The sequence below is a fragment of the Fonsecaea erecta genome (assembly GCF_001651985.1).
Source record: "Fonsecaea erecta strain CBS 125763 chromosome Unknown Scaff6, whole genome shotgun sequence".
In the NCBI taxonomy this organism is placed as follows: domain Eukaryota; kingdom Fungi; phylum Ascomycota; class Eurotiomycetes; order Chaetothyriales; family Herpotrichiellaceae; genus Fonsecaea; species Fonsecaea erecta.
This window is the reverse complement of record NW_017387249.1, coordinates 1,458,511-1,475,796: the sequence shown is the minus strand read 5'-3', so window position 1 is coordinate 1,475,796 and position 17,286 is coordinate 1,458,511. Positions and strand designations below refer to the sequence as shown.

The 17,286-nt window shown below is 57.2% G+C and overlaps 4 protein-coding genes across 4 annotated transcripts; 3 read left to right on the top strand and 1 right to left on the bottom strand.

The window, feature by feature from the left end:
* Nucleotides 1–14: 14 nt before the first annotated feature.
* On the top strand, nt 15–923 carry AYL99_07562 (hypothetical protein; the record flags this gene model as incomplete). The annotated part of the gene is made up of 1 exon (XM_018839071.1): nt 15–923. The coding sequence occupies one exon, from the start codon at nt 15–17 to the stop codon at nt 921–923; it is 909 nt and encodes a 302-aa protein (XP_018691839.1).
* A 1,042-nt stretch (nt 924–1,965) lies between these two features.
* On the top strand, nt 1,966–6,746 carry AYL99_07561 (hypothetical protein; the record flags this gene model as incomplete). Its single annotated transcript, XM_018839070.1, has 10 exons — nt 1,966–2,133; nt 2,406–2,521; nt 2,575–2,629; nt 2,707–3,308; nt 3,362–4,022; nt 4,102–4,666; nt 4,745–4,917; nt 4,991–5,520; nt 5,598–6,585; nt 6,726–6,746. 10 exons carry the CDS (start codon nt 1,966–1,968, stop codon nt 6,744–6,746), a joined length of 3,879 nt encoding a protein of 1,292 aa, XP_018691838.1.
* Nucleotides 6,747–8,662: 1,916 nt separating this feature from the next.
* AYL99_07560 (hypothetical protein) lies at nt 8,663–10,045 on the bottom strand (the record flags this gene model as incomplete). The annotated part of the gene is made up of 1 exon (XM_018839069.1): nt 8,663–10,045. The coding sequence occupies one exon, from the start codon at nt 10,043–10,045 to the stop codon at nt 8,663–8,665; it is 1,383 nt and encodes a 460-aa protein (XP_018691837.1).
* A 4,676-nt stretch (nt 10,046–14,721) lies between these two features.
* On the top strand, nt 14,722–16,991 carry AYL99_07559 (hypothetical protein; the record flags this gene model as incomplete). The annotated part of the gene is made up of 2 exons (XM_018839068.1): nt 14,722–16,501; nt 16,555–16,991. The coding sequence occupies 2 exons, from the start codon at nt 14,722–14,724 to the stop codon at nt 16,989–16,991; spliced, it is 2,217 nt and encodes a 738-aa protein (XP_018691836.1).
* Between the last annotated feature and the right edge of the window lie 295 nt (nt 16,992–17,286).

Here is a 17,286-nt window from a genome sequence, read left to right as displayed (position 1 = left end):
AGGTCGAATGCTGGATGAACGCCGGGAGTACCGGCGGTGCAATTACTACTGCACCGGGCAACTATTATTCTCTCGAGAGCTGTATCGACGCTTGCACGGTAGCTGGACCGAGTTCCTGTCTCGTTGCATACTGGAATTCGGTCGCCCATACGTGCAGCCTGTACAGCAAGGTCAATAGTGGTGGTGTCCCTTCTCTGGCTGGCGGGCAGACCCCGGCCAAGGTTGTCGGTGGTGGTATTCGGACCGCAAGGCTCCTTACGGGCCAACCAGTCCCAAATGTGGTGGACGCAACTTACCTCCTTGCTCCCGGAGCCGATCTGGGGCTCTGCAACAACGGCAATTACCAGTTGACCTTTATCGGTGTGTTCTATAACGGGGCCACGGGTACGGGCCCTCCCACGATCAACACGAACCGAGACAACATCTGGTATGTGTCTTGCGGTGCCTCATACCAGAATTCGCAGTCGGGGACGCAACTTGTCCCAGCCTACTCCCCGACGAACCCCGTTTTCGGCTTCACCTCAGCCCCGACAACGGCGGACGACTGTGCCCGCGTCTGTCAGTCGTATCACAGTTACTTTCTTTTGTTCGGCGCGGGCAACCCCGACTGCAACCTCTGGCAGTGGGTTCCCAACGCCAGCACCAAATGCCAGCTGTTTCCTAGTAATGCTGGCGTTGTCAATGGCCAAGGTCCACCGACCATGACGGATGGGAGTAGCAATAGCATCTTCGCCGCTGGCATCCTCCGGGGTAATTCCGGGACGGAATACTCGGGACAGGCACAGTACAAGAAACGATCTCTCCCTGCGGGCCTGGACTATCGGCGCCGCCATGCCAGGGACTCTCTGATCGACGACGGAAGTGTCCCGGATGTTATTCTTAAGTTCAACAAGCGGACTGGCAACTGGACCGAAGTGATGTGAGAGGGACGGTGTGAGGGCAGTTCATGATGAGGACACACCTGAGTTGTGGGAGAAAGGGGAGGTGTATGATGGGTTTTGTAAGGGCATTCTCCTGGGGAATCCAGCTACTTTTCGTTCTGTGAGAGGGGTTTTTTCGTCTGAAGGTTCCGGCTGAATGTCATGCATTCGTTAGAGCTTGATAGGGCATGCTCGTTCTAATATATCTTCTGATTGACTGCAGGAATGGGGATGTTTCCAAGGGTTGAGTACTTGTAGGTGTGTTCGCCTACAGAGAGAGAGGCTGACACAAGGCTGACACTGGGATCATTACCCGCCTATTTTGAAACGAATAGGCACTCGTCCTCGGTTAACCGAGATGAAGTTCCCGCATGGCATGCACCGTATCCGTGATCGTATTCGCGTCGGCCCAGGGGCATGTGTTGGCGACCACGTACCTGGTGGGTACCTCGTACAGCTAGACTAATCCGCGTCAATTTCCCTTCTGCTATTACATATTACATACCTACTATCAAGCGACTTCTGCGTACGAGTACCACGTATTTTCCAGGCAGCAGGGGAGCCCGGCTTTGTCCACGGCCTTGTCGCCATCTCCTTGTTTCTCTCGAGGACCTGTAACCATCATCACAGGTGGGGGAACGAAGCTAGAAAGCCCGCTCTGCACGACTGACTAGCCGATCCTGCTTTTCCAGGCAGCCGTGAATCCATGACTCTTCCAGTGGGTCGACCGGCCAGCTCGCTTCGTTACCCGTACCCATGGATCATCGCCGTGGTTCCCTTGGTCGAGCCAACTCAAACTAGAAAACTGTGGGCACCTCTATAGGGCGTTGACGGTGGGGGGGCGGGGAGCGTGATGAGGACTTTGGGCCCACCGTTCCATTCTTCATTTACAATTGTTATAATGTCGAACTGCCATTGTTGAAAAAGTACTAACCATCAGACCTGTTGCTGGAGGAGGAGAAGAAGAAGAAGAAGAAGAGGAAGAAGAAGAAGGGGAAGAAGGAAAAAGACATATGTCCCACACGGTGATTATCAGAGATTCACAATGAGCAACAACATCGAGGAGCCGGCGTCCGTCGTCGCCGATACGAAAGCGGGCAGTACTCAAGTCGTCGAAGAGACGACCATCACTATCAAGGAAGAAGAGGAGAAGAAGAAGAAGAAGAAGAACGAGTCCGAGAAGACATCCCGGCCTCCTCTCTCGAATTACTGGGTGCGTCGTCTTCTGCATCGATGGTCCGTCTGGGTCTTGCGTCGTACGTGTACTGACACAGGCCACGGGCAACACAGCGAATACTGTCTTTCCGCTCGAGACGCGATGGATTGGCTCTCTGCATCAGCTGTATATGTGCTGTTGGATCCGGCACGGTGAGTTATCATATCAATCAATCCATCAATCCATCAATCAGTCCCGATGTGATGTGGATGAAGTTCGTGGCACGGGCGGGTACTGATACATATATATATATATTCTCTGCCCGGCAGGCACTCCCACTTATGAACATCGTCTTTGGGGCCCTCGTCAAGGACTTCAATGGCTATTTCCTGCCGAATGCGACGGTGACGGAAGGGCAGTTCAAGGCAACTGTCAATCAGAACTCGTAGGTCCTGCGTTCACATCCAGCGAAGAAGCCATTATTGCTGACCGCTGCAGGCTCTATCTTGTCTATCTATTCATCGGCCGGTTCGTGCTGACATACATCTCGACGGTGAGTGAGCCTTGCCGAGACGACCACTTCTGTCTTATATCCCGATGTCGAGAGACCTCTGTTGCTGACTATGACAGTTCTGCTTCCGCGTCACTGGACTGCGGATCTCTGCCAGGCTGCGCCTTTCCTACCTCCAGTCCCTCTTCGCCCAGCCCATCAAGAAGCTCGACGAAGTGTCCGCCGGCACGGTCGCCAACACCATCACGGCGTCGTCCAACATCATCCAGATCAGCATCTCGGACAAGCTCCATTCGCTCTTCATGGCCGTGGCCCTGATCATCACCGCCTACATCATCGCCTTCCGGTACTCGCCGCTGCTCACGCTCGTGGCCAGCTCCTCGATGCTCTTCGTCGTCATCGTCTACAGCGTCACCACGCCGTTCCTGATCAAGCGGATGGCCCAGATCGAGAAGGCCAACGCCAAAGCCGCCTCGATCGCCGGCGAAGTCTTTGGGTCCATCCGCGCCGTCTTCGCCCTGGGGGCCGAGCAGTGCCTGACCAAGAAGTACGACGCCGCCGTCCAGGAGTCGCAGCGGTACGGCCTGGCCATGTCGCCGCTGTACGGCGCCCAGGTGGCGCCCGGCTTTTTTGCCATGTACGCCAGCTTTGCGCTGTCCTTCTGGTTCGGCCTCAAGCAGTTCCGCGAAGGGCATATTGCCAACATCGGCACCGTCGTCACGTAAGTTTCATCCCGTTCAATCTGATGCGTTGCTGCTAAAGGGTACGCCCCAGGGTCTTCTTTTCGGTTCTGATTGTGATGGCGCTTCTGGGAGTCCTCGCCACCCCCATCATTGCCATCACGAAAGCCATCGGCGCGTCGACCGAGTTCTTTGCCATGATCGACGCCCCCAAGATCTCGTACGAGGGCGTCACGGACCCTGACGTGTCGTCGCACGATGATGTCGAGTTCGACAACGTGGACTTCGCGTATCCCAGCCGCCCCAAGGTCCCGGTCCTGAAGGGGTTCAGCGCACGGTTCAGAAAAGGGAAGACGACGGCGCTGGTCGGCCCTTCCGGATCGGGAAAGAGCACGATTGTGGCGTTGCTGGAGCGCTGGTACGAGCTGGACAGGGACGACACCGACAAGGACGAGGCCACCACCTCTGCAGCACAGGAACCCGACACTCACCAGCAGGAGCCACTGCCCAAAAACCAGGGCATGATCGCGATCGGAGGCCGCGATATCCGGGACACAAACCTCAAGTGGTGGCGGTCACAGATCGGCCTGGTCCAACAAGAACCATTCCTGTTCAACGACACCATCTTCAAGAACGTCGCGTCCGGGCTGAACGGGACGGCGTGGGAAAAGGACGACGATGCCGCAAAGCAGAAGCGAGTCGAGAAGGCATGTCAGGAGGCCTTTGCGCACGAGTTTATTCGCCAACTCCCCGACGTGAGTCAACGTTGTCTCACCCCATGCATTGACTATTTGACTGACTGACTGACTGACTGACTGACTGACTTGGGATCAGGGCTATCAAACGCGCGTCGGCGAGAGCGGCATCAAGCTGAGCGGCGGGCAACGACAACGGCTGGCCATCGCACGCAGCATCATCCGCGAGCCGTCGATCCTGATCCTGGACGAGGCGACCAGCTCGATCGACGTGCGCGGCGAGCGCATCGTGCAGAAGGCCCTGGACCAGGTGTCGCGGAACCGCACGACCATCGTGATCGCCCACCGGCTCTCCACGGTCCGCAAGGCCGACAACATCGTCGTCATGCGCGACGGGCGCAAGGTGGAGGAGGGCACCCACGCCGACCTCCTCGTCGTCCCCGACGGCATCTACGCCGGTCTCGTGCACGCGCAGCAGCTCGAGGCCGAGACGGTGCCTCCGACAAACGAGGCCGTCGAAGCGTCGGAGCGTGAACAGCACGAGACACCAGACGACACGGGCGTCCCGGCCCAGCGAGACGAAGAGAGCAAGACGCAGTACAAGTACCGCGGCTTCATCATGTCCGTCGGCCGGATCTTGTATGAGCAGCAACAGTACTGGATCTTTTATGTTTTGATTGTGCTGGCGGCGATGGGAGCAGGCTGTAAGTTTTTGTCGTCGAAGACCATTCCCACCACAGGATAACACGGCAAGCTAACGAGCAGGGGACCTCTAAAAACAGCGGCGTTCTCACTGCAGAGCTGGATCTTTGCGCAGCTGATAGAAGTCTTCACCTTCACGGGCCAACGGCTGAAGGAACGAGGCGACTTCTGGTCCCTGATGTTCTTCATCCTCGCGCTGGGGATGGCGGTGGCGTATTTCATCCTGGGGTTCCTCTCGAACCATCTCTCCGTGGTAAGTCAGACAGACGGTCACCACGGACCCGGTTGATGGAATGCCCTGCTCACGACCACTTCTCACCACACAGCTCGTCTCGTCCGTGTACCGGCGCGAGCACTTTTCGAACCTCCTCCGCAACCCCGTCTCCTTCTTCGACGCCGAGGGCAACGCGTCGGGCTCGCTCATGGCCCGGCTGGCGACCGACTTCAAGCTGCTCAGCGAGCTGATCGGGCTGAACGGGGTGTTCCCGCTGATCTCGTTCTTCAACATGGCCGGCTGCGTCATCATCTCGTTCTACTTTGGCTGGAAGTTGACCCTGGTGACGTTTTTCTCGGCCATGCCCGTGGTCATCGTCGCCGCTTTTGTGCGCATCAAGTACGAGATCCAGTTCGAGGAGTGGAACGCCAAGGTCTTCGCCCACAGCTCGCAGTTTGCCACCGAGGCGGTCGGCGCCTTTCGCACCGTCACCTCCTTGACCATGGAGGACTCGATCATCCGGAAGTACGCGGATCTCCTGCAGGAGCAGATCCGCGACGCGACGCGACGGGCCACCCACGGTTGTCTGGTCTTTGCCCTCTCAGACAGCGTCGAACTGTGTGCCATGGCCTTGACTTTCTGGTGAGCTGCTCGCCTAGATCCGTGCTTCGTTCCTGGAGACCGCTTCGCTGACACAGACCCCCCTCTTTTTGCTGAAGGTACGGAGGACAACTCCTGGCCAGCCACGAGTACAACATCATCCAGTTCTTCCTCATCTACGCCGCCATCGTACAGGGCGCCCAGGGGGCGGGCCAATTCCTGAGTCTTTCCCCCAACGTGGCCCGGGCCACCGCGGCGGCGAATCGCATCCTGGCGTCGCGAAGCACCGAAAATGACGACGCCACCACCCACACGAACAGCGTGGTCGTACCACCACCGCCGCTGCCGTCGAATGAAAAGCGGACGGGCGCCAAGGTCGAGTTCAAGGACGTGGGCTTCCAGTATCCCACCCGCGACCGTCCCATCTACCGCCACCTGAACTTCACGATCGAGAGCGCGCAGTTTGTGGCCTTTGTGGGCCCCTCGGGCTGCGGCAAGACCACGGTGATCTCGCTGCTGGAGCGATTCTACGACCCGGTGGCGGGGACCATCACCTTCAACGACCGCGACCTCCGAGACACGGCGGTGGCGTCGTACAGACGCGCGCTGTCGCTGGTCGCGCAGGAACCCAAGCTGTTTGACGGCACGATCCGCGAGAACTTGGTGCTGGGCCTGGACAACGACGAAGTTAGTGACGACGCCATCGCACGGGCCTGCAGCGACGCCGAGATCCACGACTTCATCCTCTCGCTCCCGGACGGGTTCGACACGCCGCTGGGGATCAACACGCAGACGTCGCTCAGTGGGGGCCAGAAGCAGCGGCTGTGTCTGGCGCGGGCGCTGCTGCGGAATCCGTCCCTCCTCCTCCTCGACGAGGCCACGTCCAGCCTGGACTCGCAGTCGGAGAAGCTCGTGCAGGCGGCCATCGAGCGGCTGGTGGCGCAGCGCAGCATGACGGTGATCGCGGTGGCGCACCGGCTGGCGACGATCCAGAAGGCCGACGTCATCTTTGTCTTTGGCGAGAGCGAGGCCGGGAGAGGGTCCCGGATCCTCGAGCGCGGCACACACAGGGAGTTGCTGGGCCGGCGGGGGGCGTATTGGCAGATGGTGAGTATGATGAGAGTGCTTTTTCCCGTCTTGTCTTGTCCTGTCCTGTCCTGTCCTGCCCTTTCTCTCCTTGATGTTATGTCCCCGCCTCTTGTTCTGCATATGCTAATGCGGGTTGTTGTTCCCTCGGTTAGTGCCAGGAACAAGCCCTCGATCGGTAGGTGATCCGGGGGGGAGGGGAGGGGGGTTTAGCGAGAAGCGGGGGTTTTGTATGGGCATGCATATGTACATGCACCCCTTGGGCTTGGGGACAAGTCTTGACCATGATTCGATCGAGGTTGCGCCTAGACGTTGTGCTGTGCTGTGATGTGTTTGTGTGTTTGTTGTGTGGGTTGCGATGTCATGGGCGTGTTTCCGGCGGCGGCGCCAGAAAGATGCGGTGGGGGATTTTGTTGTTGTTGTTGCTGCTGGTCCTCCTCCTCTCAACACCACCACCACCACCAAACTCATTTGTATTGGGCAGTTACCTAGCTGCTTTCTCTCCTCATTCCCCATGCATGCACACATGCACGCGTGCATGCGGCTTTTTCCTTTATGCGGGGGAGGAGGGACGGAGGGCGGAGTGGAGTGCGGTGCGGTGCGGTGCAGTCCAGTGCAGTGGTGGAGCCGTGGAGACGTCGTGTCTGCCCCGGATGTTGACGCTGCATGTTGGTTACCAAGTCAGTTGGTCCGTCATGTTTGAAGAGTTGAGACGAAGAAATGGGGACGAGGTGAGGAACTGAGTGGCAGAGATGGAAACCCGACAGAAAGAGAGGGAACACCGACAGACACACACGTTGTGTCGTACTGTATCCAGGATGAGCATTGGCACACATACGACACACACAACTGGACACGATGTGATGTGACCATGACATGACATGATATGTACAATATGGGAGGAGACGACAAGAGGGAGGGGAGGCCTGGGAGAGATACTAACTGAACCATCTCCCCTTGATTTTACCATGCTATATGGGTCTACTGGTTACTGGGAATTACTCGACTCACTGACTGACTGAACCGTGAACCTCTCTCTCTTCCATACATATATACACGCTCCAAATAGAGAAGGAAAAAGGAAAAAGAAAAAGAAAAAACAGTCATCTATAGTGTCGTGCAGTCCCATGTCCTCCCAGAGTTCTGCTCACTATATCCACGCGTAGGGAATGTGTTGGCTGAGTGTATGTCTCTTCCCCTCCTCCTTCTCCTCCTTCTCGCACCACTTCTTCTACTCACGGCACCAACAATCCATCCATCCATCCATCCATCTCTTCTGTTACTCCCTCCTCCTTTCACAACCTCGTCTCTGATATAACTGCAGTGAAAAGGATCTGTACGTGGGGGACACAGACTGCCCACTGCCCACTGCCCAGACCCCCACGAGCTTCAACCCTCACAGACCGCGACCTGTCGTGGGGGTGTGTCTCTCCTTCGGTCGGTCACCCACTTCCAAAGACATCATAGCCATGGTCACGCCCCGATACATAATATGCAGTCATAATCTCAGCATTGAGTTGACCCGGATATACCTGACAGGGTTTGATAAGCCCTATCTCGTATTATTATCGTGGTCAGCCGCGGGCGGCCATGTCCTAGTGCCCCAGCCCAGCAGTGACCAGGACTTGCGCGCGCCCTCAGCTTACACACCACCATCGTCGGGCGAGCATGTCCAGGTTTCCGTTCCTGGTCCGCCAAGCAACAGAGCTGAAGTCGGAGAGTTCTTGCTTCAACGGGAGGGAAGGGATAAAGGTTTTGCCGGAAGGGTTGGTTGGGTGGGTGCGTGCACGACCGACGGTTTGGCTTATTCTCTTTCTCTTTCCATTGGGGCATGGGAATAGATCGTCCTCTGCTCTGTTGAGATGCTGAGATCCCCATCCCAGCGTGGGCAGGTGCAGGTGCCGGTGCAGACGCACGTTGTGCCGAAAGACGCACCGAGAATATCGCCGGGGCCACTTGAAGTCGGCTGGCTCTGCACCATGTGACGATTCCCTTGCTCGCGTCAAGGTCGAGGGCATGGCTTCTACACATCCATCTCTGGAAATGTGTGTTTGTGTGTGTGTGTATGATGAGGTATCGGATCGGAGCCGCTGGCGGATCATCCAAAGTAAGCCGGCGGCGGCGTCCTCGTCGCAGTGCGCTCGCCTGGCTGCCGCAGACGCAGCGGGACGAGCAACGCACTCAGGTTGTCCACGTCTTCGTCGTCATCCGACTCCAACCCCGACGGCACCTCCACCTCGGCCACGTCCACGACCACCTGGCTCTTCGCCGCGTCGTCCGCCTTCGACCCGTACGCCGTGACCGCGAGCGGGATGCTGCTGTGCAACGAGTACTTGGGCGCGCCGTGGAACGTCATGCTGAGGTCCAGCGTGTACGTCCGCGACAGGTACTTCCAGTCCAGTGACGGCTGGGACACGGCGTCGGGCACGGGGAGCTCGAGTTGTGACGTCGCCACGTACGGCTCCGCCGCGGGGCGGGTGGTGGTCTGTTGGTGCTGCTGCGCGCGCCGGGCGCTGTCGTACTGTGGGAGCGGCCGGAACAGGATGGTCGACTTCTGCGCCGACGCCGTGGTCTTTTTGTAGATGACCTCGCCCGCCCTCAGCCTTGTTGGGGAGGGGCGGCCCGGCACGATCGAGAAGCGCGTGTTGACCTCCCACTTGGCCTCGACCGAGCATTTCAGCGACTGGCGCCCGTCCATGGGCAGACTACCACTACCGCTATTCCTCTCGGCGGCGTCCATGGCCACGGTGAGCGGCACGCTGATATGGCGCTTGCCCGTCTGGGGATCCCGTCTGATGGCCACGTCGCCCTCGGACCAGGTAAGGGAGAGGCCGGGGACTTTCTGGAACCGACACCGCGACAGGATGTCGGGTTTGGCGCGGATAGTCAGGGGAGTCTCTCGCCCGGCCGAGACCTTCAGGCAAGGGTACAATGACGAGATCTGGATGTGCTGGTTCAGGAACCCGACCTGGCGCCCCGCGCGCCGGAAGTTGACCTCGATCCAGTACGACACCTCGCAGTCGCCGTGCTCGACCCGTGTGTCGTTCAGCGCCGTGCTCTGGGTGATGGTGGTGGTGCCCTTGACAAGACCGGTCAAGGGGAGAGGGCGGAAGATGCCGTCCTGCTGGCCCGGGATCATCGTGGGCAGTTCGAAGTAAAAGTCCAGACTCCGCACCTTGCGCGCGTCCGTCTCGCTGATCGCCGTGGGCTGGCGGAAATCTGAGGCGGCTTTGACGTCCGTCAGGGTGATGATGTCCTCGATGGCGTGCGTGTAGCCCACCGAGGATGTGATGACACCTCTCAGACAGAGCTGCACCGTGTCAAACATGTGGCGTCGGACGCAGTCGTCGAGGACACTGAGTCTGCCGTTGATTCGGGAGGGGCCCCTGTTCCTGTGTGCCGCATCGTCGACATTGTCCGGGAAAGGAGGCGCAGCCTTGCCTGGCGTCGGCTTCCCGACCTGCAAACGAGCGTAGATCATGGTTTTATTGTTGTTGTTGTCTTGACGTCCTCTTCTGGGGCGGGACAGACTTAAGAAAAGACCCGAGAAACGGCACCAAACTTACCAGTATATATATGACCTTTTTTCAATGCCCTTTCTATTCTCCTGAAGCGGGAAGGCGACCCACGAGCCAACACCGGAAGTTGACATGGGTGGGTGCGTGGGTCAGCTGCGCCATATCTTTTCTAGTTCTTTCGGACTTCGCATCTGGGTCTGGGAAATATCGGGCTAATCAGCATCCAGACCGGTAGGAGTAGGGGGGTTTGTTCGTTGATTGTCCATCCATGGTCGTCTGGCTTCTGGCTACTGACCCGACCGGGGCTTATCATCAACACGGAAAAAGAACGACCGTACCGAGTCACACATTGACTATACGGGGAGCTGAACCGAATCCCGAAGCCGCCATGTGCCACCCACACATACTCCACTCAGCACCACCACGCAGCAGCAGCAGGGGATCACCGCGGCTGGGGGGGTCTAGTCATTCAGTCGGTAGCCCGGGCCCACGAAGGAATGAATAAGACTTTTGCGCGAGAGAATCAGAAAACCGTGACCCTAGGACATTGGCAACTTGACAACTGGACAGTTCCTCTCTCACACTCTCTCGCGCGCGCGCAAGGCAAAGTCCCTGGCCTAGCTCACGAGCTAGCTACCTAGCTACCTAGGAGGTTACGCGAGGCCCGAGGGTCAGAGTCGCTCACACCCTGGTTCGTGAGTTTGACTATGTAAGAAAACACAGTTACAGTCGTGGCTGCACCACCTCGGATCAATCAATCAACCCTGGCCATCTCAAAAATCTCAGCCCTCTTCCACCTCAAAAGTGTCCTCGTTACGAAGGACCCTTACTTACTACGTATACAGAACAACCACATCAGCTTGCAGCCCAGCCCAACAGGACAAAAAAAGAATCCCCCGTCTGCATGGAGCAGCCAACGGTAATCATTTCCCGTATCCCGTCCGGGTGTACGTGGTCACAGGCCCCCTAGGGCCATCATTTCCCGGTCTTGGGAGTGGCCGAGCAAAGCCTCTTAGCCTTTTAGCTGGCTTGTTCCCAGAAATCTAAGCTCCCGACGAGATGATGGCGCTTTGCCTTGATTTCTTCTTTCTTGATTGGGCTTATTAACTACACACACGCACACAAGAAACGCGGTCAAACCACGTAGACCTGCCGCTCTCGCCTCCCCTGGACAACCCAAGTCAGCAGGACTGGTGGCGCACTTGTCCACCACTGGATGGTTCTTGGTGATAAATTTCCCGGGAGGGATCGAGAAGGAACGGTAGCAAGCATGCAAGCTGGTCGGGGCCTGGTTTAGGAATGAGAGCAGCAGCAGCAGCACAAAAGCACACTAGGAAGGTCAATCTGTTAGTCGCATCGGGTCGAGAACCACTAGGTCTTGGGCAATTGTCAATGACCATCCACCGCGGTGGGATGAACAGAAAAAGTCGCCAAAGGAAACACCCCTAGCTAGTGGGGGTTTTTTTCCCCGGTCCCTTCGGCGAAGCTGGACGGTTGGTGGCTCTTTGGTGGCTGCTGGGTGGGGGAAGATAATACTTCCTTGGGTTGGCAGGTGTTCAGTCTTATTTTCTCCACCGCTTCTTAACGAATGGGTAGGCCAGGTGAGGCTTCAACAATGGATTTATTCAGCTCCTTGCTCAGAGAACCTGGGGGAGGGCCATGCATTGCTGGTGCATTGCAGGTGCAGGTGCAGCTGCGAGTCGATAATGGGTACATAGCCACAGCAAGTTCGGTAGCTAGGGTTCTTACCCAGGGTTCACCAGCTCACCAGCCTCAAAACGCCGCCCTTCGCCTGGATATGGTGGCTACTCGCGGTTAGCAATACGAGGTACATAGCATGGTACTTGGGTTGCGGTCTAGGCCTCCGACATCGCACAGTAGATACCCGAGATATGCTCCAGGCTCGCCGGCGCCCGTCAAAGACGTCCAAGCGGCGTCTTCCACCGAACGCTCCCTAGCGAGCCAGCACGTCCATGTCCGAAACTCGCGCCTTGACTATTACTATTGTTACTATGTGTCCTTTTGTCGCATCGCGTCTGGAATCCTACTGCTGCCTGAGAGAAAGACGCCCAAAATCCCGAGGTCAGTGTGTTGTTCGACCTCGGACCGGGTGTGTGATCTTTGGGATCATCTTTTTTAGTGTGAACGATGATTTCCCCACTCGTAGGGAAGACCAGGGGGCCACGAGCTTATGGATTTCTTTCCTATTGTTACTGTTCCGAATAGTGGACACGTTCCACCCACTCACGAGGACCCCGCCAATTGCTCTGCTTTGCATTTCCTCTGTGTGTGTGTGGTGGCACAAGGTGAGGCCTGACCTGCGGCGTCGATACCTGCAAGGCTGCCGATCGAAGATTGGATGGGCGTTGGGTTGGACGCCTTTCAGGCCTCACTCCTGCGTAAACGATCCCACGGTCACATTTGATTCTTTATTTACTTGGTCCTGTCATAGGACGCCTTGTAAAAGGGACTGCGGGCTGGCACGAATAGATCCACAGGTGATACGGTTTCTGGCAGCCCTCTCCTCGAATGCTCTCGCGGCTGCGGCTGATGCGACGGCAGCGGCATGCACTTGCCATTGCTTTGGGGGGGGTGTTCCTTTTGATTGCGGCTGCTGGCCTGGTTGCTAACGGCCTTGATGACGAGACTAGGAAGAAATCCTGACATCCGCGCCGGCCTTCCATCTTAGATCCGAAATTGTCCTGCTTTATGCGCCATCTTGCCTGGTGGATGCCGGTTGTCGTTACCGTGTTTACTGATCTCATGTCCCCAAAGTGGATTGACGTCCTGAAGTCGTATCCGCAGCTGGAGTGGCATTCGGAACCGCATCCGTCGAACAAGCCCGTTTCGTATCGCAACCTAATCTTCGCAGCTGCTGGCGATGGCGTCCGGGGAAATACGAACAACAACAACCCTTCTCGGCACCGCCGACAAGCTCACAGCCACTTGATGTCAATGCAGTTGGTAGCGCCCGAACAGCTCTCTCTGTCTCAGCTCCAGAGCGTGGCATCCTCGTGTCGTCTCTGTCAGTCCCACAGGACCTTCAAAAGCTGACTGGTCCTGCAGACCGGTTGCTGTCGACAATGTGACGTCTCCATTTTCTATGAGAGATCATGGAGAGTGTCGGTTCTATTTTTGATCACTGCCGGCATCGAGAGGCAACGCCCTGCTTTGAGGCTAAGGAGGAATTGTCAACAGTTGGCCGACCTTCGTCGCGTCGAATCAACATCGACGGTAAGGACTTCTTAGCCACCATGGCGCAAAAGCCAGTTTTCGACACTAAAGTCGTCACAGAGACATTCAACAAAAGCTCCCCAAGACGATTTTCTCGAGTCCCACCAAACGCGTCGTTGATTCGTTGTTTCCCATCCACCAACCTAGAGGAGGCCTGGGCGTTTGGCTTTCCAATGCCCTTGCTGTTGTCAGACTTTGTAAACAACTGATGGCAAACCATGACAATGTTGTGGAGTGATCATGTGGCAAGAGACATCCTATAGAGGACACATGCCCTTGTGCGTGCATATACGACAAGTGTCCCTGGGGGATACCACTTCTGTCGCCCGTCAATAATGGGCGGACCATACGACGGGAGCGTGACGTCTAGTTGACAGTTCTTGGAGTAGCTTGATATGCATCCGGTGGTGTGAAAGGGGACGGCTGCTCAGATGCTTCGTTCCATATCAAGAAAAGCCATTCTGAGTTCATTGAGAATAGTCGAATACTCACAGTCCTCACAGCTTGCCTGCAGAAGCCGCGAGGCACCTTATGATCGTGTCCATGAGCACCCAATTCTCCTATTGGAGATCCTGGCACGATAAGCGGAGGCGGAAAGGTAGCCTCGTCGCTGAGCCTGTATGGGCATTTGATGTTTGGCTTTGGCACAATCAGAAGCAGTGTTTTGAATAACACTCTCCGGTAGGTGGGAGCCTTTGACACCACAAGTCAATTGAAGTTCTGAAAGGGACTTGGCAAAGCGAGGCATCTCGAACGTGGGTCTACCAGGGCTGCATCGAACTCAGGGTTCTTAACTTGACGAGGGACGTACCTTCGGGAAGACCACAGCCGTAACAAAAACCCATCAATCTGGCGCCAGACAAAAGTCGAGCGGCTGAGGGAGCGGCTATGTTGTTAGACCCCCAGAACATTACCAGCAGAGTCGCATATTCGCCAGTCTCTGCGTACGCCAAACGAGCAAAGTATCCGCGAGCCAGAGACTTTGTGAGTTTCGGGGTGGTACGGGAGCAAAACGACCGAGGCAGAACTCGCGCTAAATGGTTCGCACGTAAGGCCTTGTGATATCAAAGCATACGAACAAGGCTGACTGGCATTTCATGGTGATTTTACAAACCGGCAATTAGTCAGCCATGCCATGCCAAGATTCCCCCGCGTCGCTCCCCACCTTCCGCCCCCACCTTCTAACCCGGTTTGTCGCCCGGTCTGCGTTCCACTCTGCCAGGGCCATTTCTGGTCTAGCGCCGGACACTCGACCGCTGAGCCCAAGTAAGATTCGAGGGCTAGCAAGAGATCTTATTTCTTCCAATTTCAACCTCATGGCGGCGACATTCCCCATCGCCAGGCATCCGTCTTCAATGATTGTGCATCTCACCAAGCGAGCCTCGTAGCTCCTCCGGGCGTCGCCATGGCCGAGACCGAAGCCGCCGTGCCGCAGCTCGAACCCCGCCGAGCATGTCAAGAGTGCAACCGCAAAAAGACCAAATGTGACATGCGTCGGCCCGTTTGTGGCCTTTGCTTACGTACGGGCAACTCTTGCACCTTCCCGCTGAAAAGGAAGAAGCCCACCCGCAAACCCCAGCTCAAGACCCAGTCGCGGAAGATCAGTGACAGCCTGTCCAAGCTGGTCCAGGTGCTGGAAGCGGCGTCGCGAGCTGGCGAAAGCCCCGCCGAGCAGGACGGCCGACGGGGCATTCCCCAGACAGTGCTGCGAGACTCGCTCAAGGGACTCCTAGCTGAGATCGCCGAGACAGAGAACCACGCTGCCGACAATCAGGACCAGTCCGCCGACCAGAACAACCGAAATGACTCTGTGTCTGACGCCGATGAGAACGAGGATGAAGACCCTGACACCAACGAGCCAGAGCTGGAGCAAACGCCACCCGCCACTTCAACCGAGGACACCACGAAAATATCGACTCCGTCACTGCTCTCGACCCTACCACTAACGTCGACAGAAATCCCTTGTTCGGTGGCCCTCGACCTGATCTACATCTTCTTTGACAAGGTCCAGGCGTGGGCGCCCATCCTGCACCGACCGCGGTTTCTGGCGCGATTCGAAAAGGCTCTCCTGGTCGATGGCGATGTCATGAAGGGATTCTCTGTCGACGAGTCGCTGTTGTTCTACAGCATCTTCGCCATGAGCGCGAGATTTTCCAACCATCCAGTCTTTGCCGACACCCCGCCGAGCAAGCGAGGACACGAGTTCGCTCTACGTGCTCGAGATTGCTACGCCCAGGCCCGTTTGATTAGGGCCCCCACATTGACTTACCTCCAAGGCTGTATCCTTCTGGCCTACTACTTCTACACGTCAGGCCCAACGCACCAAGGCTGGATTCTCATCGGCGTCTGTGTCAGACTGGCATACGATCTGGGCCTCTCCGAAATCGACGACGACGACTGGAACCCGCTCACGCCCATGGACGCGGTGGAAAGGGAAGAATGCAGGCGATCCTGGTGGGCTGTGTGGGAACTGGACACGTTTGCATCCACCGTCTCCCGCCACCCGTATTCGATTGATCGCAAAAGAATGGCCGTCGCCCTCCCCATCTCGGACGAAGCGTGGTTTGCCGAGATGCAGGTGTCATCTGCACAGCTCAACATGCTCCCCGGTCAATCCTGGAGGTCCTTACAGGGGTGTAGCAACCAAGACGAGCGGGCGTGGTTCCTGGTCGCCAATCACTTCATGGCGACGGTCCATGACCGACTGCAGCAGAGACAAGACATAACCTCGGACGAAAAATTGACGCTAGAAAACGAGATATGCTGTTTCAAACTCGCGCTTCCTGCCTCGCTTCGGCTCGACGCCGAGACTTTGTCATTCACACCGACGACGTTTGCCCGGTGCAACTGGGTCATTGGGACTCATCTCATGCTGATGGCGGCGTCCTTCATGGTTTCTGGGATCGCCGCGGCCGAAAACGACGACCACAGCGTGTCCAGTGTGGGTACCAGCGCCTCGTCACCGCTCCGCCAGCGCGCCATCGACTTGTCACGGATCATCAGTCTCTGGGACTCCAGATACATTGCGATCGCCCACCCGTTTTTTACGTGCATGATGCTCCCACCTTACTACGTGGATGGCGACATTTTGAGAACCCAGCCTCTCATCGCCTCTAGTCACGACTTGGGGAAGCTGGTCCTGGCACACTTCAGCGAGAGATGGAAGTTGGGTTCCGTTGTCGCCGGTAAGACTCCTCCCCATTTTATGGCATTGTCCACACTCTGACCACTGTGACAGAACTGGCAAAGATCCTCGAGCGAGGAGGCACGCTCGACGCCCAAGAAAAACAGCTGGCCAAAAGATACGCCGTATTTTTCCGGATGCCACGTCTCAGCGGCAACAGCCCTCCGGATCTCAATCGGCGGGAGAGGAACAACTCGATGATCAGCGATAAGATTGCATACCCAGGCCCCGCAGAGGTGCAGCAGCAGCAGCAGCAGCAGCAACAGCAACCGCAACCGCAACCGCAGCCACCCCCGCCGGAGGAGTATCCAACGTCGCTCGACATGTCTGGCCACGCGAATATCGCCAATTACCAAGCGCCGATGTTCGATCCTCAAAACTTCCCGTCGCTCCAGCCTCCGTTTTTCGAAGGGAGTGGTGAGATCGAATTTGGCTTCTCGGACTTCTTTGGTGGCTACCAAGACTTGGATTTCATGACGGGCCCAACATAGCCCCTAGGCAACGATGGCGCCGCCGCGGCCGCCGCCGAGCTGCTCTGGCCGATCAATCGCCCCTACCCACAATGCAGGGTTCCCTTGCGCGTGCTAGTGCCTCGGATGTTGGCTTTCTTGTACAAATTAACCGGACGCCGCGTCCCACCCATCGTGGCGTCCAGCGAACACGGTGTCACGTGGGCGGTGATCGGTGGACTGCTGAGGCCGTCCATGACCGTGTCCGTCTTGTCCCACGATCGGAACTATCAAGCCCGCAGACCAAGCTGACGGACATATCTATTCCGATATAGTT